This window comes from Doryrhamphus excisus, chromosome 7 (genome assembly GCF_030265055.1).
Source record: "Doryrhamphus excisus isolate RoL2022-K1 chromosome 7, RoL_Dexc_1.0, whole genome shotgun sequence".
Taxonomy (NCBI): domain Eukaryota; kingdom Metazoa; phylum Chordata; class Actinopteri; order Syngnathiformes; family Syngnathidae; genus Doryrhamphus; species Doryrhamphus excisus.
In genome coordinates, this window is record NC_080472.1 from 20929410 (window position 1) to 20957069 (window position 27660).

Here is a 27660-nt window from a genome sequence, read left to right on the forward strand (position 1 = left end):
TGTCTTAATGCAGTTGTTCTATGGTACAAACGCACTAAATGCAAATGTACTAAAAAGAAAGAAAGAAAGCAACAAAAACAATCATGGTGGCTTCAGAATACATGCTTTCATTTTTACTAAATTAGCAAAAATATTAAAAAAAAACTACTCTTTTTATTTATGGAGTATTTTTGTAGAATTTTCAGTGGGAATAATTCTATGAATACAATTTGGAATGTGGCTGTAAGGTGTTCAAACCTTGAAAAGGCGGTGACGACTTACGCAACAACGACGGCGCTGTATTCATGTTGTTTGTCGTCTTGGATGTGATCACACAATCAAACTTTATTTATAAATATCACGCTGTTTACGTTTGCCTTGTCAAAGCCATGGTGACTTTAGAGATTGTTGTAGAGCAGGCCAAACTTTTTACATGTTGTTTCTATCGTGAATAGGTCACCCATATTTGTCAGAACGCCCTCTTGTGGACAGCGGTTGAAATGACGAACTTTCAAGAGCACGACACTTCCGGGAAAAAAAAAAGCTGTAGCTCACTTTGGAGTGTTCTGTACTCACAAAACGTTATTAGATGTATTTCATGGGTTGTGATGTCTAACTTATACGAAGTGTGGATGTTTTGTAGGAAACCTTTGTCCAGAATAAAAAGAAAAAAATACTGAATGTTGTTTTTATAAATAAATTATCTTGCTTCCGGGTGTGTCCTTCGTTAGCAAACATCGCAAATCTTCCAACCACAGCGGTAAATGTATAATTACAGCGTACACGGTATTTCGCAGCAACACGTGTACTGTATGTTTATGTAACATTATAATATGTAACTTAAAAACCGTATAGTATGACTGTAAATCAACCACGGCGGATACATTTCTAAAGAAAATTATAGCGATAATTACAATTCATCTTAAGCTATTGTTCAGTTCGGCATTCAGAGCAACAGCGACCTCTTTTGGACACTTGGATAAATTACAACTACAAACTATGGAGAGTCATAAAATCTTCGAAATAGCCTCACCAGTAAGCGTGTCATCGTAGTGGAAGAAAGCTGTGTGACTTCAACATCTGAAATAGACACTTTTCTGACATTTTCCACGAGTTGTTAGCAAACGGTCACATTAAACATCCGTCAATGCTTTGATTGGAACATTAGCATAACGCAAGACACCTGTGGCCTTTAACATCCGGGTATGTTCAGTACTTCCGTCTTCCTGTTCGGTGAAAATAATTTCGATCCTTCACGTAGCAAATCCTCTATTATTTTAAAAACGTATAGGGTATTTTTTGGTCACATTTCTATTATTCTGTAAGACTTTGTATTACTATATATAATGTATATAATGCTGGTTTTACATGTATTGTTCAATACTACATGAACAATAAAGTTTTTATTTAAAAACAACGCGTACAGTACCCGGATGTTTTGCTACGGTTATTCTTGCTAATAACGGTGTAATAAATCCAGACAAAACATAACTAATATGTTTATTTAGCTTCACTCTGAGGTGACGTGACAAGTAAAATTATTACAATTCACAATGTGCAAATTATATAGAGACTCAACACAAGCTTCTCTTTATTATTGACTTGAGTTTCTCTGAAACCATATTTTGTACTATTGCACCACCTTGTGGCGATCCCGTTTGGCACCTCCCTCATGAGAACCACAGAGAAATGTCGACATCTTAACAAGATGATTTACAATGCATACATAGCAACGCTGTGGTTAATAGCCGTGACACGTGTTAAGACAATGGCAATGTTCTGCATATATACGTACACAAAACACCCACTAAGATCTATACCAGGAAAAGTCCACCAGCTGACATCGGCGACCTGTTTCTGTGCGGTATAAAGTTGTCATTGTCCTCCGGAGCTGCTGTCCTTAAAAGGCACTTGAGATTATTCATGCTCTACTTAGGCACAGGATCATCACGACATCCCTGGAACCGCCTCTCTCTTCTGGGAAGCTGCGCCCCGTCCCCGCTGACGAAGCTCAGTAGAACTCGATCAGGTACTCGGGGTAGATCTGATTGCTGTCAAAGATGACGTAGATCTTGGGGTTGGCCGTGTCGTCCACGCAGCTGTCGTAAAAGTTGGTCAGGCTGGTGTCCTTGGAGGGTGGCCTGCAGTAGAAGGCGTGGCCAAGCGTGTACTCGCCCACCAGGACCCTGGCCAGGAACATGCTCTTGTAGGACGGCTCGCTGGCGAATATCGGCGGGGCGAGTCCGTGCCGCTGCAGGTTGTTGTTGTGCTTCCCCGTGCTGTGACAGTACTTGCTTGAGTATTTGGCGTCCCGGGCGAAGTAGCTCCCTGAGAGGAAGGATGTTGATGATGAATACAAATCAGTGGCCCGCCACTAATACATTTGGACCGCCACAAATAGATCTGGTGCTAACGTGTAAGCCTCTACACTTGCAGGCACTTTGTACCTGAACGCAAACGATGCGCTAGCTAGTCTCCCTGCTTTAAATAAATAAATCGCACATACTAGCATAGCGACGCGGAGGCAAAATACGTGCAAGCGTAAACGCCGCTTTATGATTGGGTGTCCTTCCAACGACGTACACTAGATGGCATCGTAACACTTAACTCTGCTGACAAGGTTGAAACGTTGCTAAGTTTGTTGCTATATTTAGCGAGTAGTCTAAATAGGTTTTTAAAAAAAAAAAACATTATTAGAGCCCTGTATACATGAAATAACACCCCTATAGTCACATTTACACTCTTATTATTCATTATTTACAACACATTGCAAATCTTATGCTGCAGAGATCAAAGATAGCCGCGAGCTAGCAAGCTCACGAGGGTCGCGGGGGTGCTGGAGCCTATCCCAGCTGTCTTCAAGCGAGAGGCTGGTGGCCAGCCAATCACAGGGCACATATAGACAAACAACCATTCACACTCACATTCATACCTATGGACAATTTGGAGTGGCTAATTAACCTAGCATGTTTTTGGAATCCACACAGAGATGGCCAAGGGTGGAATTGAACCCTGGTCTCCTAGCTGTGAGGTCTGCGCGCTAACCACTTGACCGCCGTGCCGCCCGGATTCAATGTTATTAAACTTGTTTGACTTTCTAAATAGGTTTTTTGGGCCGTTATTAGAGCCTTCTAGACATGAAATAACACCCCTATAGTCACCTCTACACTCCAGTGTGGAATTGTACCACTTCCACACTGACTCATATCATGTCTCATAACATGATTGATGCCTTGTGAGCAGAATACAGCACATAACTTGTCTTTCCGTAGTTTTGACTAATAATAGTATTATTACAGTATTCATTCATTCATTCATTTAAGCAAGTTTAAGTTAAGTTTAAGAAGCCAAAAATGTACCACTTCCACATGGAATGGGAGGAGACATGCAGTGTTAAATTAATGTCTCAATGTTTTGTATTATGAATGCTGCATATTGACCCCAATACTACATATAACTTATATTTCCATATGTTTTGATTAATAATAGAGTATAGTCTATTATGAAACAGCCGCCATTGAGTTATTAATTTTCTGAAATTAATAGAGATATGGCATCGGACCACTGTATCGCCTCCATCTTGCTTGTGACATAAAGAAACAAAGAAGCTACAGAGGAAATCATATTTGTTTTGATGTCATCTCCCTCCAAACCAAAATGGATTCCACCCCGTGGGGGCAACCAAACAACTAAAAAAAAAAAAGGGGGCTGTACCTTTACCGTAGACGTCGCCGTTGCTTCCTGTGAGCCGCCAATCAAAATTGAACATGCAGATAGCCTGGATGTTGTTGTGTCCCGTGCCGTGGAACAACATGCGCTCCTCAATATCCAGAGTACGCTTCACCTTCCTCAGCTGCGTTTTCTTCCTTCGGAGATGGGGACACAAAAAAAAAAAAAAAAGCACACATACACAAAAAGCGACATTCCGTGTTGCATTTAAAATGGATTCGTTACGATTCGTTCATCCGTCCCTGTATGCTACATGCTGGAAAAAACGATGTGGAGGATCTCGTGGTCCAGGCGGGGAATTTCCACTCTCAGTGCTGACACGTACCTGCAGAAGAACTCCCACAAGTCCAAGTTCTGGATCCTCTGAATGGATTTGATGGGTCGATCCATGGTCCTCTCGTAGAGCCTGGCCACTTCTTTAAACTCGTACGTGTCCCTGCCCAGCTGGATGAGCTGTCAAGGAACACAAAGGAGGACATCTTGCTTCTTCTTCTACTACTTATAGTAGTAGAAGCTTCTGAATTACCTGGTAAGGCTCGTCCGTGTTCACTTTATAATATACTAAGTATCTCCAACTCTAGTCTGCTCTTCCTAGGATAGACACATCCTCATTGTCACTGGACAGTGAGATGCATTCAAGGACACCGAAAGTCACAACGGCGTTTTTATTATGCGTCTAAACAACAATAAGTGGATATTTCTATCGCTCACACGCAGCGATTAATACGGAAGTACAATTGGATGCATTCGAGTACACTCGGAAATACTAGAAAATACATGCAAAACATATGAATTAAACTTGAATGACGGGGTGTCTTTGAACGCAACCCCTCGTTGGCGATAATAATCGATTTTCATTCATTCATTCATTTTCTACCGCTTATCCTCACGAGGGTCGCGGGGGGTGCTGGAGCCTATCCCAGCTGTCTGGGTCCACCCTGGACTGGTGGCCAGCCAATCACAGGGCACATATAGACAAACAACCATTCACACTCACATTCATACCTATGGACAATTTGGAGTCGCAAATTAACCTAGCATGTTTTTGGAAGTACCCGGAGAAAAACCATGCAAACTCCACACAGAGATGGCCGAGGGTGGAATTGAACCCTGGTCTCCTAGCTGTGAGGTCTGCGCGCTAACCACTAGACCGCCGTGCCGCCCTCGATTTTCATTGTTATCATTTTATTTAAATGTACATTTTCAAACAATCCTGTCCTGTCATTTCACTTTTTTCAATAAAGTACGATACAAATCGAAATATTTCAGAAATACTTTAAATTCCGCTGCAAAAGTCGCAAGGGTCCAAGTGGACAAGCGGCATAAAAAATTGCGGATGTCGCTGCAATGCTACCTCGGTCCACCAAAAAGAGCCAGAGGATGCTGGAGCCCAGCGGGAGGCTGACGTCATTGCAGTGCCCCGATGAATTACACAATGCTTTAATTAGGAAAACTTTAAGAGCTTCTGAATTACCTGGTAAGGCTCGTCCGTGTTGATCCTCTCCCAGTGACACGGAACGGGCAAGGCCAGGTTGTCGCAAATAAACCTGACGGTGATCCAAGAACACAGACGATGAGATGTTTGGAATGCTTTTTTTTTTCCCCGTACGACGCCTTACCTGAAGCCGGTGGCCGAGTGGAGGGAGCGTTTGATCGGCCGCTGCTTCCCTGTGGTGAGATTGATCTGCCGCATGACTGGAAAGACACAGGAAATATGAAACATGACAGAGCTGGAGTCGTCATCGTCATCGTGGTCGCACCTGAGAAGTCCAGCCTGTAGGTGTACTTGGCCGTGTAGAACTCCATGACGCCACGTTGGTTCCGGTTGTAGCACTGCTCGATCTGGGCGCTGGTCACCGAGCAGGCGGCGCTGGGGTCAATCTACCAATGGGAAAATAGTTAGAAATTCCACTTGAACCTTCCTCTTGTGTTAGATTTCTGGTATCATCTCTTATGTTACCGGGTCGGTTTTGACCCATGTATTAAATCAGCTATAAAATATAAAATACACTAAAAACAATAAGTTACCATCAAATTTGCTTCTCATGTCTTGGTTACCTTCTTAGGCTTCCTCATCCTTGGTGTGGGCATGTAGGCCTTTTTTTGTCACTGTGCCCCTCCATTTCAATTTCCAAAAATAGTAAAATGATGAATCATATTCATAAATTGAAGGCTCTTTTGTTACCTGGCTATTACTGAGAGGTTAACACAAGAGCCTTGTGATTATTGCTTATTTTCCTATTTGAAATGTATTTCATCTGTTCATATAAAATAGCAAATTTGTCATAAAAAAGTTTCACTTTATTTGTCATATCACCTCGTACTTCGGTACGAGGTACATTATTTAAAAAAAAAAAAAAAAAAAACCTTAAACTGTATTATGGAAAGCAGGAAGTGAACAAAAGTGACAAAAATAAATAAATAAATAAATACAAAAATAAAAAAAAACAAATACATTAAAAAATATATATTAGGAAAGCAGGAAGTGAACATTTCTTTTAATAAAAATAAATAAATTAAACTATATTATGAAAGCAGGAAGTGAACAAATGTAACAGTTACTGATTGTAAAAGTACCAGATGGAGGGGTAGGATTTAATAAGCTTTGCTTCTTCCTACTCCTTTTGGACATGTGGAACTGTGAACTGATTATGGGATGCATTCAATTGTAATCTGATGCATGTTCAAATGAAATTAAACCATTACCATTACTTTGGCATGTGACAAAAATAAATAAATAAATACAAAAATTTAAAAAACAAATAAATAAAAATTAATAAAATACATAAAAAAATTAAAAATTATATTAGGAAACCAGGAAGTGAACAAATTAAAAAAAATAAAAAATAAATTAATTAAACTATATTATGAAAGCAGGAAGTGAACAAATGTAACAGTTACTGAATGTAAAAGTACCAGATGGAGGGGTAGGATTTAATAAGCTTTGCTTCTTCCTACTCCTTTTGGACATGTGGAACTGTGAACTGATTATGGGATGCATTCAATTGTAATCTGATGCATGTTCAAATGAAATTAAACCATTACCATTACTTCGGCATGTGACAAAAATAAATAAATAAATACAAAATTAAAAAACTAATAAATTAAAATTAATAAAATACATTAAAAAATATATATTAGGAAAGCAGGAAGTGAACAATTTTTTAAATTAAAAATAAAAATAAATAAATTAAACTATATTATGAAAGCAGGAAGTGAACAAATGTAACAGTCACTGATTGTAAAAGTACCAGATGGAGGGATAGGATTTAATAAGCTTTGCTTCTTCCTACTCCTTTTGGACATGTGGAACTGTGAACTGATTATGTGATGCACTCAATTGTAATCTGATGCATGTTCAAATGAAATTAAACCATTACCATTACTTTGGCATGTGACAAAAATAAATAAATAAATAAAAAAAATAAAAAAGCAAATAAATAAAAATTAATAAAATACATAAAAAAATTATATTAGGAAACCAGGAAGTGAACAAATTAAAAAAAAAATAAATTAAACTATATTATGAAAGCAGGAAGTGAACAAATGTAACAGTTACTGATTGTAAAAGTACCAGATGGAGGGGTAGGATTTAATAAGCTTTGCTTCTTCCTACTCCTTTTGGACATGTGGAACTGGGAACTGATTATGGGATGCATTCAATTGTAATCTGATGCATGTTCAAATGAAATTAAACCATTACCATTACCATGTTATTTGGGTTCCTAGTATTTGCATATGATTCCATACATCCACCACAAGACACCACCAAAAGGGAAAACAATGCCCCTGCCTTGTACCTCAAACATGTGCCACACCCCACATTCGGCCAGGTAGAACCAGCACCAGTTGGCTTCCAGTGTGTCCATCTCCTCCACCTCATGGGGCTCATCCTCGGCTGATCTTGTGGCAAGCATCGCTGACATGTAAAAAGGCTGAGAAGACACCGCAAGAGGAGCAGAGGAGCAGACCGCCGAGACGACAGACGAAATGGGCTCACGGCGGCGGTGTTTTGGATTCAGTCAAGGCTTCCCGAGCGCCGAGCCGAGTCATCATTTCAAAAGCTCCGTCCAAACACGGAGGATTAAAATTAGCAGCTACATTCTGCTACATCACCCGGGGAATGTTGCGACTCGGACGGCGCCGCGCACAGGAAGTCATAAACCGCAGACTTCGAGGTTAAAGCAGCCGCTTTCGACGCTGACTGTCATTTCCTTGTTTTTGCGGCGCAGTGTTACGTCACGAAGCAACGCACCAATCAGATGTGGCAATTTTAACTATGCCCTGATTTTCACATGCACGGGTTCAGGTTTGGACAAAGGGCGAATTTTGCGCTGGTTTTGTTCTGACAGACACAAGAAATGTTTAAGGGAAAGCTAATTTGTTAGCTTTCAATTCAATTTCAATCCTATGGAAGCCCGTTTCCGTCACAGAAAGAAAAAAACATCCCAATGTTGAGCAATAATTATGAGATACAAAGTCGAAATTATGAGATAAAGAGTCAATTATGAGACAGCAAAGTCATAATTATGATACAAAATGACATTAAAAAGTCAAAATTATGAGATTAAAAATCGGAATTAGGGGACAAAAAATCAAAATTATAACATTAAGTCGTAATTATGAGATAAAGGTCGAAATTATGAGATAAAAAATACATAATTATAAGATAGGAAGGTCATAATTATGAAATAAAAAGCGGAAGTTATTTTATTTTGAATTTTGAATCTAAATAATTTGCATGTGAAGCCTTTATGCAGTTTGTATCTAATAATTTGGACTTTTTATGTCAGAATTACCACTTCCTAATATCATAATCATGATTTTTATCTAATAATTTGGATTTTTCACCTCATAATTCTACCTATACTAATAATTTAGATTTTGATCTCATAATTGTGACTTCTTTAACTCATACTTTGGACTTTTTATGTCAGAATGACCACTTCCTTATATCATAATCATGATTTTTATCTCGTAATTTGGATTTTTCATCTGATAATTCTACTTTTAATTCATGATTTAGATTTTGATGTCATAATTGTGACTCTTTAACTCATAATTTGGACTTTTAATGTCAGAATGACCACTTCCTTATATCATAATCATGATTTTTATCTCATAATTTGGATTTTTCATCTGATAATTCTACCTTTAACTCATAATTTAGATTTTGATCTCATAATTATGACTCTTTTAACTCATAATTTGGACTTTTTATTTCATAATTTGGACTTTTTATGTCAGAATTACCACTTCCTTATATCATAATCATGATTTTTATCTCGTAATTTGGATTTTTCATCTGATAATTCTACCTTTGACTCATAATTTAGATTTTGATCTCTAAATTGTGACTCTTTAACTCATAATTTGGACTTTTTATGTCAGAATTACCACTTCCTTATATCATAATCATGATTTTTTTATCTCGTAATTTGGATTTTTCATCTGATAATTCAACCTTTAACTCATAATTTAGATTTTGATCTCATAATTATGACTCTTTTAACTCATAATTTGGACTTTTTATTTCATAATTTGGACTTTTTATGTCAGAATTACCATTTCCTTATATCATAATCATGATTTTTATCTTGTAATTTGGATTTTTCATCTGATAATTCTACGTTTAACTCATAATTTGGATTTTGATCTCATAATTGTGACTCTTTAACTCATAATTTGCACTTTTTATTTCATAAATTGGACTTTTTAGCTCCTAATTATGACTTCACATATTTCTTTCTTTCAGTGACAGAACCAGACTTCCATACCATCTCGTTCGAAATAGTGTATGAAAATAATAATTCCTATCTGCTCAACTTAAACCCCTCACGGTGAGACACAATAACCACATTCAAGTATCACAAGGGGACCGATTCATGGAGGATCATATGGTTCAGGAGCACAAAAGTCCTCAAGTGTGGCATGCGTTCCAATTTCTTTAGGATCTCTCTCTCTCTCTCTCCCTCTCTCTCTCTTTTTTTTTTCTTCTTCTGCATCCACCATGGACACACCCCACTTGAGAAAAAGCTTTTTCTCTTAAAGCCTTGCTCCAGTGCTTCATTTGTGGAGTCAGGATCCACTGCAAGATCACCGGTGAGTTGCATGTTTGGGAACTGGAGATGCTATTTGTTTGCTTTTATTAACAGTTCATTATTTTGGAATTGGAAATAAAAAAAAAACAATGTCCTGCAGATGAGATTCCATGTGAAGATGCTGTGCAAAGATTTAGCAATGTTTGTTATGTGTGCACACACCAGACCATGACTGAGGAAACAACCGGAGGGATCCCCAGAGAGCGACACAGTGATCCAAACAAAGTGGATCCCGATGAAGAAGGTCCAGCCAGAGAGAAATGGGCCAACAAGTTGGAGTTCTTGCTCTCCATGACCGGAGAAATCATCGGCCTGGGAAATGTTTGGCGCTTCCCTTATTTGTGCTACAAGAACGGCGGAGGTGAGGGACGTTCAGTTCCTGTCTGCATGTGTGTGAAAGTTGGGAAACGCCGATGTCGACTGCGCTCCGAAATTGCTTCAAGATGTTGGGCCGAAGCCAATTTAGTTTGATTGCATCCCTGAAGGAACTCACCTTTCCATCTCAGTACTTTAGAGCACTAAATGCACAATATTTTTAATCAAAAAAATTCTTACAATAATAACAGAGCTGTCAAAATAGCACATTAATTGCGGAACCGGCTTTAATTAATAGCACTTTTTAGTGTAATTAATCACATGTCCCACAGTGTAGCGTCCCCACAGAGTCTGATGCTCTTTTACACAATAACAGCAGTGTAATACACTTTATAATACACTAAGTATCTCCAACTCTAGTCTGCTCTTCCTAGCATAGACACATCCTCATTGTCACTGGACAGTGAGATGCATTCAAGGACACCGAAAGTCACAACGGCGTCTTTATTACGTGTGCATGTGGGGGTCTAAAACAACAATAAGTGGATATTCCTATCGCTCACAGAAGCTATTAATATAAAAGTACAATCGGATGCATTCGAGTACACTCGGAAATACTAGAAAAATACATGCAAAACATATGAATTTACTGAATGACGGGGTGTCTTTGAATGCAACCATATTGGCCATAATAACACGATTAAATGTTGAGCTAATAGGAAAATAGATTTTCAGATGTTTTGTCTTTATTTAAATGTACATTTTCAAACAATCCTATCCTGTCATTTATCGTTATTTCAATAAAGTTCAATACAAATCGACTTTAAATTCCGCTACAAAAGTCGCACGGGTCCACGTGGACAAGCGGCATAGAAAATTGCAATGCTGCAATGCTCCCTCGGTGCACCAGAGAGAGCCAGAGGATCCTGGAGCCTAGCGGGAGGCTGACGTCATCGCAGTGCTTTAAGATTTTTTTTCATTTGTTCGTTCATTTTCTACCGCTTATCCTCACGAGGGTCACGGAGGGGGGTGCTGGAGCCTATCCCAGCTGTCTTAGGGCAAGAGGCGGGGTACACCCTGGACTGGTGGCCGGCCAGCCAATCACAGGGCACATATAGACAAACAACCATTCACACTCACATTCATACCTATATGGACAATTTGGAGTTACCATTTTAGACGTATATTCAGAGATGTTCGATAACGTCAGCACGGTAGCTCCGCCTACTATTCTTACTCATGGCGTCTTAAATAAAATGCTGAAACATGACACAGCAATGTAATATGTAGACAACAGAGGCCGGCATCGAGCACTGAGCGTACTACGTCAACGTCACGGCCAGATGTGCTGCCCTGTTTTCATTAAGCGTTTTTCTACAAAAAAAATGTAAGAGGGGAGTTTCATCCCGCACGCAGCACGCAAAGCCTCAGGAAGAAAAGTGGGATGCCAAAGAATGCTATTCCAAACTTTTCTACAAGCACTTCAGGATGTGGAATCAAACTGTGGAACGGATTGAGTAAGGAACGTAATGCACAAGGATGAGGCAGGTGAATAAACAATACAAGCAAGGTGAGGTTGGGCGAAGAGTCTTCAATGGGTCGTCTTATGTTATGTTTATCTTTATTATTATTATTTATCACCATTTGGATGGTTGTATTTATTAGCATTATTTATTATAGTTTTAAAACCATCACTATATGTGAGTGGGCGGCCTCTCCCGGGCAACCTCCATGGACGGGAGACGAGGTAGCGTATCCGACATGAATGCCCCCACAGTGGGCGGTTTTTCCCAGCCGGAAATTGAGACTTGGACAACATCGTCATATCAGACATCCCTACTTATATTAATAGGTTTGTATATTTATCAGGTATAAATTTTGAGTGTTAAGTTGCTGTGTGATGACTTAAGTACTATGTTGTAGAACCATTGTAGAGAATAATCTACGATTTGCAGTGGGTTGACAAGCTCGTTGCGAGCGCACTGCTAGCTCGTGATTGGCTCCTTCCAAAGAACGAGTGGTACGGTATTTAAACATTCAGTTGCAGTTCTGACATAAAGGACATGTTACAAGATTAGAATTTAGCCATAAATAAGAGTAGCGGCTTATGTGGTAGGATTTACGGTTATTGCAAATGGCGATTAATCATGATTAATTCATTTGATTAATCAGCTGAAAACAGCCCTGAATAACACCAATGATAAACCCGTGATTTACGGTTATTGCAAATGGTGATTAATCATGATTAATTCATTTGATTAATCTGCTGAAAACAGCCCTGAATAATAACACCAACGATAAACCCGTGATTTACGGTTATTGCGAATGGTGATTAATCATGATTAATTCATTTGATTAATCTGCTGAAAACAGCCCTGAATAATAACACCAATGATAAACCCGTGATTTACAGTTATTGCAAATGGTGATTAATCATGATTAATTCATTTGATTAAACAGCTGAAAACAGCCCTGAATAATAACACCAATGATAAACCCGTGATTTACGGTTATTGCAAATGGTGATTAATCATGATTAATTCATTTGATTAATCTGCTGAAAACAGCCCTGAATAATAACACCAACGATAAACCCGTGATTTACGGTTATTGCGAATGGTGATTAATCATGATTAATTCATTTGATTAATCTGCTGAAAACAGCCCTGAATAATAACACCAATGATAAACCCGTGATTTACAGTTATTGCAAATGGTGATTAATCATGATTAATTCATTTGATTAAACAGCTGAAAACAGCCCTGAATAATAACACCAATGATAAACCCGTGATTTACGGTTATTGCAAATGGTGATTAATCATGATTAATTCATTTGATTAATCTGCTGAAAACAGCCCTGAATAATAACACCAATGATAAACCCGTGATTTACGGTTACGGCAAATGGTGATTAATCATGATTAATTCATTTGATGAATCTGCTGAAAACAGCCCTGAATAATAACACCAATGATAAACCCGCGATTTACGGTTATTGCAAATGGTGATTAATCATGATTAATTCATTTGATTAAACAGCTGAAAACAGCCCTGAATAATAACACCAATGATAAACCCGTGATTTACGGTTATTGCAAACGGTGATTAATCATGATTAATTCATTTGATTACACAGCTGAAAACATCCCTGAATAATAACACCAATGATAAACCCGTGATTTACGATTATTGCAAATGATGATTAATCATGATTAATTCATTTGATTACACAGCTGAAAACATCCCTGAATAATAACACCAATGATAAACCTGAGATTTACGGTTATTGCAAATGGTGATTAATCACGATTAATTCATTTGATTAAACAGCTGAAAACCTCCCTGAATAATAACACCAATGATAAACCTGCCTTCAGGTGTCTTCCTCATCCCTTACTTCATCTTCCTCTTCTTCGGCGGCATCCCCATCTTCTTCCTGGAGACGGCGTTGGGCCAGTTCACCAGCGAGGGAGCCGTCACCGCCTGGAGGAAGATATGCCCAATGTTTCAGGGTAAGACAGGGGAATGCGGGGGCGGGGGCGGGAAGCAAAAAGACAAGGCTGAGATTCAGGAGGTTTGTTTCCTGCAACAAATGAAGAACGCCGCCCGTGTCGTTACGTGCATGCGGGGGCCAATTTAAAAGGGTTTTTGTTCTCAAGGGAGATTTGTTCCTAGCGTGTGACATCCCCAACATAAAAAACACATGTAGCATATTAGCTGAGGAACTTCTCAGGAACTTCTCAGCTGAAGAACTCAAGTCATTATTATCCCTTTTGTACCAAACATCTGAGGGAATTAACACCAGAAATATGGAACTTAGGTGTGGGGATCGCCTCCCTCATCATCGTCATCTACCTGAACATCTACTACATCGTGGTCCTGGCCTGGGCTCTCTTCTACCTCTTCAGCTCCTTCCAAAGCCCCCTGCCGTGGTCCACGTGTGAAAACTGGTGGAACACCGGTGAGAGAGAGAGAACATCTGCTTGCCATTAGCGGCTCACACGGACATCAGAGAAGACCTTCTCATCCATCTCGTTCCCTCTCTTATCGTTCCGTAGATTTCTGTCACGGCCGTGCCGGCATTTTCCACAACCCCCATCTCTTCCACCCCGATTCCAACTGGACCTTCATGAGCAACATCAGCGCGTACGACTACTTCGAGAACACCACGGACATGTGAGTTGCCTTCATGTTTAGACAGAAGAGAGCTCGTATTTCATCATCTTTTAAGCTTTCCAGCTGTTGGGAGAATTCCCAAATCCGTCGGCCGGATCTCCATGAATGCCAAACCATCGGATCACTAAAAGCAAACCGCATCCTATAAAAATCACAGCATCTATACAAAAAAAAAAAAACGGGATATACCGTGGTCGTCCGCCATCTTGGATTTCTTAACTTGCTGCTTTTGTTTTCGGCAGGATACTCAATGACACCTTCCTGATGGTCAAGTCCCCCGAGGAGGAATTCTGGACGTGAGGAACCCTTTTTTTTTGTCAACAGTCAAGTAATAATATCGTGCTGCGGTGAAACACGCCGAACGCTGCCACGGCGCGATCGAACCTTGTTTGCCACGTCTACCGGCACATAAAAATATGTATTTCTGACCCGCGGCTCGCTGCTTCCCCTTTAAGCCACCCTGCTGGCTTGGCGTTGGCGTTCTACTCAAATTTCCGATCAACGTACGGGACAGAAATTCCACTAACCACATACGATCTAATATTCCTCTACATGTTTTAAACACTTTAGAGCTCTCTTGACATGAAATAACACCCCTATAGTCACGTTTACAGGCCTATTGCCCAATATAGTAGAGATAATAAGATATTAATAATAATGTGTTGCTGTTCCGGTGTTAGGGATTATTGTATCACTCCGGCGTCTCACAGCAACTACGGTGCGTTTAAGGACCGCTACAGAAAGTGCGAAATCTCAACGCTGGACAAAAAAACGTTATCAGTGTAGCATAAAGAAATAAAAATGAATGTTGTGTATGCTGCAGTGGCGTCATTAGGCCTATTTTAGGGGGGCTTCAGACCCCCTAAAATGATCTTAAGTCCCCGTAAATAATTTGATTTTTTTTTTTTAACCAAAAAAAGACAAATTTCATATAATAGGGCAAAAGCAGGCTAATAAGCAAGCCAATAAGCAGGCTAATACTAGCATACTACTACTACTACTACTACTACTGCTAGTAGTAGTAATAATAATTCTAAAAAAAATAATTCAGCCCCCCTAAATAATTTGATATTTTTTATAGATTTTTTAAAATTAATTGAATAATTATTTTTATTTATTTATTTATTTTTTACACAAAAAAATCTCTGACAAATTTTATATAATAGGGCAAAAGCAGGCTAATAAGCAAGCCAATAAGCAGGCTAATACTAGCCTACTACTACTACTACTAGTAGTAGTAGTAGTAATAATCAGCCCCCTAAATAATTTGATATTTTGTATAGATTTTTTAAATTAATTAATAACAAAAAAAATCAATTTTTTACACAAAAAAATCTCTGACAAATTTCATATAATAGGGCAAAAGTAGGCTAATAAGCAAGCCAATAAGCAGGCTAATACTAGCTTAGTAGTAGTATTAATAATCAGAAGAAGAATAATGATGATAGTAATAATAATAGGCTAATTAATAATATAGTAATAATTATTATATCATTGATCACTGTCCAGCGGTTTTGCAGTATAGATTGTGTGTACTTGTGTACATTTAATGGCGGCCTAAAACTATTAAGTATCTCTACTAAATCTGTCCAAAAGTGGGAAAATGATATCCCGCTTCTTGTTCCTGATTTGTTTTTGGGATTTTTGGATTTTTTTGAATGTCTACTACATTCATTCATATCCTAAGCTAAGCCCCCCCCTGTCCTCAGAACCTCGTGACGCCCCTGGTACGCTGGTATTTATGCTGTATGATCACATAATTCATCATTATTATGGACTTGTGGTCAAAGAAACCAAAAAAAAAAACAAAAAAAGTCGATGTGATTTTGCGAGGGTATTCCTTCCAAAGCATATGGAACCACTTCAAGTGCAAACACGGATGAAAGCTGCGCGGCGTTCCTCGCTTTGAAATACTTTGATGCGATCCATCTGTCGTGTACAAATACGTTTGAAAAAAGAAAGTGTTATCTAAACGCTGAGAAGATGTGCTGCAGATGTTTACGCTTCCTTCTCACTGGCCTTCTCTCCACATGGAGGAAAGGCTTGTTGTTGATGGCCGCTTTTCGTTGGTGTGTAAATGCGTGCGTACGACGTACCACAACGGATTCATGCATACCGTGCTCTTGCAGGAATCGGGTGTTGAGGATGTCGGACTCCATGTCCCTGGGCAAGGTGCACTGGGACCTGGCGCTGTGCCTGCTGCTGGCCTGGGTCATCTGCTACTTCTGCATCTGGAAGGGGATCAAAACCACAGGCAAGGTGAATATGATCTGGTTCTCCCCCGTACCACCTCTGGAACTATCAAACACTGCATCGCAATTATGAAATTATGAGATTAAAAGTCATATAATTCAACATTATCAAATACAAACTGTGCATGTGCCCCCTTCTTCACTGGCGCCTTTGTCACATGGCAAAATTATGACATAAAAAAATCATAATTATTACATAAATTATGTAATAAAAAGTCAAAATCACAATATAAAAAGACAAAATCATGCAATAAAATGTCATAGTTTTGATATATAAAGTCAAAATATTGGAAAAAAATTATGAAAATTTTGAGAAGTCTAAATTATGCAATAAAATGGCATAGTTTTGACATATAATGTCAAAATATTGGAAAAAAATATGAAAATTTTGAGAAGTCTAAATTATGCAATAAAATGGCATATTTTGACATATAAAGTCAAAATATTGACATATAAAGTCAAAATATTGGAAAAAAAATGTCTCAAAATTCAGAGAAGTATAAATCATGCAATAAAATGTCATAGTTTTGACATATAAAGTCAAAATATTGGAAAAAATGTTCTCAAAATTTTGAGAAGTCTAAGTTATGCAATAAAATGGCATAGTTTTGACATATAAAGTCAAAATATTGGAAAAAAATTATGAACATTTTGAGAAGTCTAAATTATGCAATAAAATGTCATAGTTTTGACATATAAAGTCAAAATATTGGAAAGAAAAATTCTCAAAATTTCGAGAAGTCTAAATTATGCTATAAAATGTCATAGTTTTGATATACGTATAAAGTCAAAATATTGGAAAAAAAATTTCTGAAAATTTTGAGAAGTCTAAGTTATGCAATAAAATGGCATAGTTTTGACATATAAAGTCAAAATATTGGAAAGAAAAATTCTCAAAATTTTGAGAAGTCTAAGTTATGCAATAAAATGGCATAGTTTTGACATATAAAGTCAAAATATTGGGAAAAGAAATTGTGAACATTTTGAGAAGTCTAAATTATGCAATAAAATGTCATCGTTTTGACATATAAAGTCAAAATATTGGAATAAAAAATTTTCTCAAAATTTTGAGAAGTCTAAATTATGCAATAAAACAACAAAATTGCAAGAAATTAATTAATTTTTTGAATTAAAAATTAATTCATTACTTTTTTGAGATAAAGAGTCAATTGCGAGATGAAAAGTTGTTATTATGACATAGGACAGTTACCATGATGAGATAAATAGTGAAAATATGAATACAAAAGGTCATAATTATGAGATGAAATGTGGGACGGTCCCAATGAGATAAATAAGAAGAAATTGTATAAATAAAAAATAAATAAAAACTAATAATAAATAATAATAATAATAAAATAATAACAATAAAAAAAAGTGTAAAAAAGAATTTGAGATAGAATCCGTGGACACATGTCCAGTTTGCATCTCATCATGATGACTTAGCATTGGGATACATATGTATATATGTTCTTATATACGGGCTTCCATACGGTACATCGCTACTACACAGCACAGTAACCACTAGCACCCTATAGGTGGCAGTAACGCACATTCCCAACATTGTATTTGACGTCTTCCTTTGGTATGAACACAGGTGGTCTACTTCACCGCCACCTTCCCTTACCTGATGCTCCTCCTCCTCTTCTTCCGCGGGGTGACGCTGCCTGGCGCCGGGGAAGGCCTCAAATTTTACCTCATGCCCGACTTCCGCAGGCTGGCCGACCCTGACGTAAGACATCAACACACACAAAAGTACACATTTCATATCAGTGGCGGTAACTTCACGCTGATTTTAGCCAAGTGGTGTGCAAATACGGCGTCACCCCGTGACCGCCCCTCGGTATTGTCCCTGGGATAAAAAGCGTGTCCAGCCACAGTCGGCAATTGTGTCTCGTGGCCACAAACGCTGGAAACGGTGCCTTGCGTTTCAAATCGTTTTTTGTATGCCGTCTTTGTAAGCCGACTTGCGCTACTTCAGGGCCCCCCTTGTCGTGTTACACGGCTGCAGTTCAGCGATGAGGCCGTGCTCCACATACGGGCACATGATGCAGGCCGCCCCCTTGCTTCCTGTCTCTTAACAACAACAAACCAAGAACCAGGAAGTAAAACTCATATTCCCTTTGATTGCATTCTAGTGTGAAGTGAAACAAGCATGGATGCTGTCCCATGTGAGGATTGTAAAGGGGCCCCCGGGGGGTGGGGGCAGGGGTGTCCAAACCTTTTTTGCCACTTTGATATTTAGTAAAGAAAGAAGTATGTTGACAAACAGTCATAGGCAAAATGAGACCACTTTACCAAAGGACCAAAGGTACCTTTGTTTCATGACAACAAAAATGGCTCCGACAAAAAATGGCAGTACAATGCCCAAAAAAACTATTAATGTAAGAGCTTGAGTCATTTTGGTTATTGCCAAAAAAAAACACAGAAAGACTGGATAGCATGGTTAGCATCCTTAGCATCCTGGACTGGTGGCCAGCCAATCACAGGGCACATATAGACAAACAACCATTCACACTCACATTCATACCTATGGACAATTTGGAGTGGCTAATTAACCTAGCATGTTTTTTTGGAATGTGGGAGGAAACCGGAGTACCCGGAGAAAACCCACGCATGCACGGGGAGAACATGCAAACTCCACACAGAGATGGCAGAGGGTGGAATTGAACCCTGGTCTCCTAGCTGTGAGGTTTGCACGCTAACCACTCGACCACCGTGCAGCCTGCATTCAAATCAAATAATAACAAATAAACCCAAAACAGAAGAATTTTATTACATAATATTACGTCATTTTGGTCCAAATTAACAAATTTTTTCGATTAATACTTTTACTTCATTCTTGTGTTACTGCTCTTTTCTTGTTAGGTTATAAAAAAAACAAAAAAATAAATAAATTATATTAGGAAAGCAGGAAGTGAACAAATGTAACAGTTACTGATTGTAAAAGTACCAGATGGAGGGGTAGGATTTAATAAGCTTTGCTTCTTCCTACTCCTTTTGGACATGTGGAACTGGGAACTGATTATGGGATGCATTCAATAATTATACATTTAAAAATAATTATAAATTAATAATTAAATTAATAATTTAATATAAATCATAATGTAATTAATATTAATATATTATATAATAATACAATAATACAAAATATTAATATTAATAAATATTAAAATTAAAATACATTTTAAAAAATTTTAATTATATTATGAAAGCAGGAAGTGAACAAATGTAACAGTTACTGATTGTAAAAGTACCAGATGGAGGGGTAGGATTTAATAAGCTTTGCTTCTTCCTACTCCTTTTGGACATGTGGAACTGGGAACTGATTATGGGATGCATTCAATAATTATACATTTAAAAATAATTATAAATTAATAATTAAATTAATAATTTAATATAAATCATAATGTAATTAATATTAATATATTATATAATAATACAATAATACAAAATATTAATATTAATAAATATTAAAATTAAAATACATTTTAAAAAATTTTAATTATATTATGAAAGCAGGAAGTGAACAAATGTAACAGTTACTGATTGTAAAAGTACCAGATGGAGGGGTAGGATTTAATAAGCTTTGCTTCTTCCTACTCCTTTTGGACATGTGGAACTGGGAACTGATTATGGGATGCATTCAATTGTCATCTGATGCACGTTCAAATTAAATTAAACCATGACTGTTATTTTTATATTGTGCCGTGTGACACGACCGGCCCCCGTGCCGCATGTTGCCCACCCTTGCTTAATCTCAATAGGAGCACGCGTGTCTTTCTGTGCTGCCTTTGCTTCGGTCTTGTCTTTGGACAGTCCCCAGTAGGACTGCAGCAGGATGCAGGGGTCAAAGGGCATCACTGTGTGGGGGGTCACGCCTCAGGCAGCTCGGCCAAGACTGCGTGTGTGTGTGTGGGGGGGGGGGGGGGTCGGGTGGGGGGGTGTTCACTTCCTGCCACCGTCTTGGCCGGAGATGGTCTACCCCTGAAATGACCATAAAACTCATGCGTTGGCAAAACGTTGCAAGATGAAAGACACAAACCCCCAAAACGGCATCAGTGTCCTGGATACGGTTACCATGGTTACCATGGTCACCTGCAGTTTTTGGTTTTCATGGAAGAATCGAGTCATTTGCCGTGTGATGGGAAAGAATCGCATCTTTTTTTTTTTTTTTTTTTCAATCTTGTAGCGGACCTCACAGCTAGGAGACCAGGGTTCAATTCCACCCTCGGGCATCTCTGTGTGGAGTTTGCATGTTCTCCCTGTGCATGCGTGGGTTTTCTCCGGGTACTCCGGTTTCCTCCAACATTCCAAAAACATGCTAGGTTAATTAGCGACTCCAAATTGTCCATAGGTATGAATGTGAGTGTGAATGGTTGTTTGTCTATATGTGCCCTGTGATTGGCTGGCGACCAGTCCAGGGTGTACCCCGCCCGTCATGTTATGAGACATGATATGAGTCAGTGTGGAAGTGGTACAATTCCACACTGGAGTGTAGAGGTGACTATAGGGGTGTTATTTCATGTCTAGAAGGCTCTAATAACGGCCCAAAAAACCTATTTAGAAAGTCAAACAAGTTTAATAACATTGAATCCGGGCTGCACGGAGGTCGAGTGGTTAGCGTGCAGACCTCACAGCTAGGAGACCCGAGTTCAATTCCACCCTCGGCCATCTCTGTGTAGAGTTTTCTCCGGGTATTCCAGTTTCCTCCCACATTCCAAAAAAACATGCTAGGTTAATTAGCGACTCCAAATTGTCAATAGGTATGAATGTGAGTGTGAATGGTTGTTTGTCTATATGTGCCCTGTGATTGGCTGGCTGGCGACCAGTCCAGGGTGTACCCCGCCTTACGCCCGAAGACAGCTGGGATAGGCTCCAGCACCCCCCGCGACCCTCGTGAGGAAAAGCGGTAGAAAATGAATGAATGAATGAATCTTGTAGCGTTGATGTGACGGCAGCAACGTCCAATTCCACTTGCTTTTGGATTTGGATTTTGGATTTCTGTGTTTGGGAGTGTTGCCCCACTGAGGCACCGTACCGTTTGAATCTTGCCACAGAAACCCCATGAATGAGTAAAGTGTAGCGAACAAAGACAAAAGTCTGTTTCTTATCAGTTGCATGCCAGAGTCCTGTTTTTTGCAGGAAGTGTAAAACTGATCTGTGGCTCACATCTGGCGGGTTCTAGTTTTCCCGAATGAATACGCGTCCTTTGTCCGACGATCTGTGGGCCCGAGAGGATGAAAGAATACCTCGGAGGACATAAGCCTTTACTGTGCGCGGTGCAACGCGAGGCCGCCATGTGCCGCCATAAATTGCAACTTTTTTTTTTTTTTGCGGGCTGACCCCAGAGGGGGGGCGGCGTCGTCTCTTAAAGGCAACCACGTGTTGGTGGGATGCAAGGAATGCGGTCCATAGGCTGCTGGTTTGGCTGCGGGACATCGGCATCGGCCCTCAATGACAACCAGCGACCCAAACTAGGGGGGGTTGACATTTTAGTGGTTGTCTCAATTACAACTAGCTGGTGGTCCTGGATTAGTATTCCAAGGAAACCTGTACACTGTTCCAGACCCGGACACACTAAGTCCGTGATGTAGGATTCAATGTTATTCATTCATTCATTCATTCATTTTGGGGTAACGGGGGTGCTGGAGCCTATCCCAGCCGTCTTCGTGCGAGAGGCGGGGTACACCCTGGACTGGTGGCCAGCCAGCCAATCACAGGGCACATATAGACAAACAACCATTCACACTCACATTCATACCTATGGACAATTTGGAGTGGCTAATTAATTAGCATGTTTTGGGAATGTGGGAGGAAACTGGAGTACCCGGAGAAAACCCACGCATGCACGGGGAGAACATGCAAACTCCACACAGAGATGGCCGAGGGTGGGGAAAGACAAAATAAGAAGCCAAAAAGTTACCACTTCCACACAAAATAGGAGGAGAACTCATACATTCATTCATTTTCTAACGCTTTTCCTCACGAGGGTTGCGGGGGGTGCTGGAGCCTATCCCAGCCGTCTTCAGGCGAGAGGCGGGGTACACCCTGGACTGGTGGCCAGCCAATCACAGGGCACATATAGACAAACAACCATTCACACTCACATTCATACCTATGGACAATTTGGAGTCGCTAATTAACCTAGCATGTTTTTGGAATGTGGGAGGAAACCGGAGTACCCGGAGAAAACCCACGCATGCACGGGGAGAACATGCAAACTCCACACAGAGATGGCCGAGGGTGGAATTGAACTCGGGTCTCCTAGCTGTGAGGTCTGCGCGCTAACCACATGACCACCGTGCAGCCCGGACTCAATGTTACTAAACTCGTTTGAACTTTCTAAATAGTTTTTTTGGGCCGTTATTAGAGCCTTCAAGACATGAAATAACACCCCTATAGTCACGTTTACACTCCTACATCATATTGTACACAATTGTACCACTTCCACACAGACTCATATCATGTCTTATAACATGATTAATGCCTCATGAGCAGAATACAACACATAACTTGTCTTTCCGTAGTTTTGACTAATAATAGTATTATTACAGTATTCATTCATTCATTTTCTACTGCTTTTCCTCATGAGGGTCGCAGGGGGTGCTGGAGCCTATCCCAGCTGTCTTCGGGCGAGAGGCGGGGTACACCCTGGACTGGTGGCCAGCCAATCACAGAGCACATATAGACAAACAACCATTCACACTCACATTCATACCTAATTTGGAGTGGCTAATTAACCTAGCATGTTTTTGGAATGTGGAGTACCCGGAGAAAACTCCACACAGAGAGACTTCTAGATATGAAATAACACCCCTATAGTCACGTTTACACTTCTACATCATATTGCACAATTGTACCACTTCCACACAGACTCATATTATGTCTTATAACATGACTGATGCCTTGTGAGCAGAATACGACACATAACTTGTCTTTCTGTAGTGTGGACTAATAATACTATTATTATATTATTATTATTATTATTATTAATAATAATTTTTTTTGGGTACACCTGTGATATAATGAAGGAGCGATATTGGACCTGCGATACTGCTTCTGCTACCTGTATAACAATATCGTTATAATACTCATACTATGTAGTGATCTGTCAATGCATAAATCAATAAAAAAAATATTTTCCCGTATATTATAATTGATATTTTGGTGGTAAAAGTGCGTACCTTTATCCAGGTCTGGCTGGATGCCGGGACTCAGGTCTTCTTCTCCTACGCCGTATGCCAAGGAGTCCTGACGTCTCTGGGAAGCTACAACAAATACAACAACAACTGTTACAGGTACACGCCACCTACACACTACACCATCATGTCATGTGACACTAACCCCGCCCCCCCTACGCGTCTCCATAGGGATTGTGTGGCGCTGTGCTTTCTCAACAGCGCCACCAGCATCTTTGCCGGCTTTGTGGTGTTCTCCGTGCTGGGCTTCATGGCGCAGAGTCTGGGCGTGGCGGTCATGGATGTAGTTCATAGCGGTGAGTCCGCCTGGAAATAAAAACCCGGTTTGTGTGTTGAAAGTGACCCCCCCCCTTCGCCAGGTCCGGGTCTGGCCTTCATCGCTTACCCGAAAGCTCTTTCGATGCTACCCGGCTCCACGTTTTGGACCGTGCTCTTCTTCCTCATGATCCTCCTCCTGGGTCTGGACACTCAGGCATGTCAAACATGTCTCCCACGGCGTCGGTCCAAAGATCTGGTCCACATAAATACGACTTTTCTTCTCAGTTTGTATGCGTGGAGAGCCTGGCAACGTCCATCACCGACTTGTTCCCTCGTCAGCTGAGGAGGCGCGGCGCCAGGGAGATTCTCGTTCTGGTTATTGCAGTCGTGTGCTTCCTGCTGGGCCTTCCGCTCATCACGGAGGTGAGCAGCAGGGGGCGCCCTCGGTTCTATGACTTGACTTTGTAATGACTCGTGTTATTTGTACATCTCAGGGAGGAATAGTGCTATTTCAGTTGATTGACAGCTACGGGCCCAGCGGAACCAGTTTACTCATCATCGCCTGTTTTGAGACCGTTATCGTGTCCTGGGTTTACGGTAGGAAGCGGCGCACCGGGCGCACCATTTCGATTCCTGGATGTGTTTTAGATTTTTTTGTAACGTTTTTTTTTTTTTTTTGCAGGCGCCGACCGTTTCTATGACAACATCGAGGACATGATCGGGTACCGTCCGTTCCCGGTGCTGAAGTACTGCTGGTTGTTCATTACACCGTTTCTCTGCGTGGTGAGCGCGTCGTCGTTTGGCGCTTCGTCTTTGTCGTCGTACGTTTGACCGTGATGACCGTCATTGCAGGTCACGATGCTGTACGACTTGGCTAACACGCACTCGCTCATGGTGTACGACTACCGCCCCGGGGCGTGGGCGTCCGCTTTGGCTTCGCTGCTGGTGCTCACGCCGCTCATCTGCATCCCGGCGTTTATTCTCGTTACGCTGTGCAGGGTGAGTGTCCCGTTAAAAATGTCGTTAAAAATTTCCTCTCCATTCTCGTTTTCACGCCTAGCGTCTCGCTCGATTAGACTCCTCAGAACATGACGGCGCCATCAAGCGTGCTGCGCCAGGCTCGCCCGCACAAGCCGGTTCTCACGTTGGGTCGGCACGTCATCTTCGGAGCTTCCACGCCGTCCGGCGGCAGGGACGATAAAACAGCAATGGAGGAGCCAAGCGGCGTTTGATGGACAAGGACTATGACATCATCATCATTTTTATCGTCAATCCCATACATCCATTCGACATCTTTTTTCTCAAAACGATAACTTTATGCTTCTCGAGACCAATATGGTAGCGATATCGTTTTTATATATTACTTTTTAAAGTGTATTTTTAACTGTAGTTGGGGCACACCAGGAGGTAAGAAGGAGTACAAAGAAGTTCACGACATTACGACTATCCAGCAAGGCCCAGCAAGGGTGCGCTGTATTCGGGCGCACGCTCCGAGCAGCCGGTGGGACGCCATAGACTTTAGTTTCAAACCGTGCTGATAAGTTTTTTGTGTGCTCAGTTCTTGTTTTTCTATTTGGCCGATTGCGTTTCATAGAACTATGGTGCGTTCAAGGTCTGAAATGTTGAAGCTTCAACAAAAAAAAATCCATTCATTTTCGTTTATCCGCGTCCGGGTCGCAGTAGTCCCAGTAGTCCCAGTAAGGAATCCCAAACGCCTCTCCAGCGTGTCCTAGGTCTGCCCCCCCCGGGCTTTCTCCTGGCTGGGCATGCCCAGACGCCACAGACTTTAGTTTCAAACCGTGCTGATAAGGTTTTTGTGTGTTCAGTTCTTGTTTTTCTATTTGGCCGATTGCGTTTCATAGAACTATGGTGCGTTCAAGGTCTGAAATGCTCAACTTCAACAAAGAAAATCCATTCATCCATTCATTTTCGTTGATCCGTGTCCGGGTCGCAGTCGCAGTAGTCCCAGTAAGGAATCCCAAACGCCTCTCCAGCGTGTCCTAGGTCTGCCCCCCTCCCCCCGGGCTTTCTCCTGGCTGGGCATGCCCAGACGCCACAGACTTTAGTTTCAAACCGTGCTGATAAGTTTTTTGTGTGCTCAGTTCTTGTTTTTCGTCCCCCTCGTCTATTTGGCCGATTGCGTCTCATAGAACTATGGTGCGTTCAAGGTCTGAAATGTTCAACTTCAACAAAGAAAATCCATTCATTTTTGTTTATCCGTGTCCGGGTCGCAGTCGCAGTAGTCCCAGTAAGGAATCCCAAACGCCTCTCCAGTGTGTCCTAGGTCTGCCCCCCTGGGCTTTCTCCTGGCTGGGCATGCCCAGAACACCTCACCAGGAGGTAAGAAGGAGTACAACAAAGTTCATGATATTACGACTACATCACGACTATCAGGAGAAGCAGAAGGCGCCTGTTGTGGCCCGGCAGGGTGCGCTGTATTCGGGCGCACGTTCCGAGCAGCCGGTGGGACGCCGCAGAAGTTCTGTGGCAAACTTTTAGTTTCAAACCGTGCTGATAAGTTTTTTGTGTGCTCAGTTCTTGTTTTTCGTCCCCCCTCGTCTATTTGGCCGATTGCGTCTCATAGAACTATGGTGCGTTCAAGGCCTAAAATGAAAATCCATCCATTCATTTTCGTTTATCCGTGTCCGGGTCGCAGCGGCAGTCATCCCAGACGCCTCTCCAGCGTGTCCTAGGTCTGCCCCCCGGGCTTTCTCCTGGCTGGGCATGCCCAGAACACCTCACCAGGAGCAGGAGCTCTACTCTGAGCTCATCCCCGGAAAAACCGATGCGATCATTGGATGAATTTTCCGTAATCTTGCCTTATAGTACGTATGTATGTACGCTTCCATGCGGCATCATACACGTCACTATGTATCAGACATGCACGGTATAATGCGTATAAACCACTAGCCGCATGTCTGAACACACTTTATAAATCTCTATCATCACTTCCCAGGCATATGATTGTTGCCGTAGCAACAAACACTGTGAGGCTGTCCTGCCGAGATCGGTCATGTGTGTGATTCGAAGCGGCATTCAATTAACGGGCGATTCCGGCCCCCTTTTTTTTTTTTTTTTGTACAGCAGATAAACACACACACACACACACGGGTAGTGACCCCCGTTTTCGGAAATCCAGCAGGGACGTCAGTTGGGATGGAGGACAACAAAGCAGCCGCCGTGTGCTAGCATGAATGCTACTTCTTGTACCAGCTCAATAAAATAACCTTTACTTGGATTCTTGCTCGTCATGTGGGATTATTTCATCGTAATGATCCTAAGATGACAAAAGGTTAGACTGGCATTGTTAAGGGGTTTCCATAGCGACAGCAACCTCTGTGGTGCTGATGCTGGGGCTTCTTTCATCTAACCGTTCATCCATTCATCCATGCATCCATCCAGTCATGCAGCCATCCTTCCATCTATCCATCCGTCCACCCACCCACCCACCCATCCATCCATCCTCTTCCGCTCATCCAAGGTCAGGTCGCGGGGGCATCCATCCATCCATCCTTCCTTATATCCATCCATTCATCCATCCAGCCATCCTCTTCTGCGCATCCAAGGTCAGGTCGCGGGGGCATCCATCCATCCATATTTCCATCCTCTTCCACTCATCCAAGGTCAGGTCGCGGGGGCATCCATCCA

General features: G+C 41.0%; 2 protein-coding genes and 2 long non-coding RNA genes across 4 annotated transcripts in view; 1 reads left to right on the plus strand and 3 right to left on the minus strand.

Annotated features, from left to right (window-relative positions):
* Positions 1-1170, minus strand: part of LOC131132312 (uncharacterized) — a 35727-nt gene extending 34557 nt beyond the window's left edge. Inside the window, exon 1 of the long non-coding RNA XR_009130350.1 lies at positions 1013-1170. This is a non-coding gene — a long non-coding RNA (uncharacterized LOC131132312). The remainder of the gene's footprint in view (positions 1-1012) is intronic.
* A 312-nt stretch (positions 1171-1482) lies between these two features.
* LOC131132145 (protein mono-ADP-ribosyltransferase PARP11) lies at positions 1483-8221 on the minus strand. The gene is made up of 7 exons (XM_058077491.1): positions 7509-8221; positions 5469-5589; positions 5328-5403; positions 5183-5255; positions 4034-4161; positions 3694-3845; positions 1483-2307 (listed from the first exon to the last, which is right to left on the minus strand). The coding sequence occupies exons 1-7, from the start codon at positions 7632-7634 to the stop codon at positions 1991-1993; spliced, it is 993 nt and encodes a 330-aa protein (XP_057933474.1). The 5' UTR covers positions 7635-8221; the 3' UTR covers positions 1483-1990.
* Positions 8222-8351: 130 nt separating this feature from the next.
* On the minus strand, positions 8352-23889 carry LOC131132296 (uncharacterized). The gene is made up of 4 exons (XR_009130346.1): positions 23740-23889; positions 18180-18279; positions 16420-16534; positions 8352-13610 (listed from the first exon to the last, which is right to left on the minus strand). It is a non-coding gene; the product is annotated as an uncharacterized LOC131132296 (long non-coding RNA).
* Positions 9784-27214, plus strand: LOC131132292 (sodium- and chloride-dependent betaine transporter-like). Its single transcript, XM_058077798.1, has 16 exons — positions 9784-9810; positions 9975-10170; positions 13505-13639; positions 13948-14088; positions 14186-14303; positions 14546-14599; positions 16433-16562; positions 18150-18284; positions 23750-23853; positions 23926-24050; positions 24114-24226; positions 24298-24435; positions 24507-24609; positions 24695-24795; positions 24865-25011; positions 25089-27214. The coding sequence occupies exons 2-16, from the start codon at positions 9978-9980 to the stop codon at positions 25242-25244; spliced, it is 1893 nt and encodes a 630-aa protein (XP_057933781.1). The 5' UTR covers positions 9784-9810; positions 9975-9977; the 3' UTR covers positions 25245-27214.
* The last annotated feature ends 446 nt before the right edge of the window (positions 27215-27660 follow it).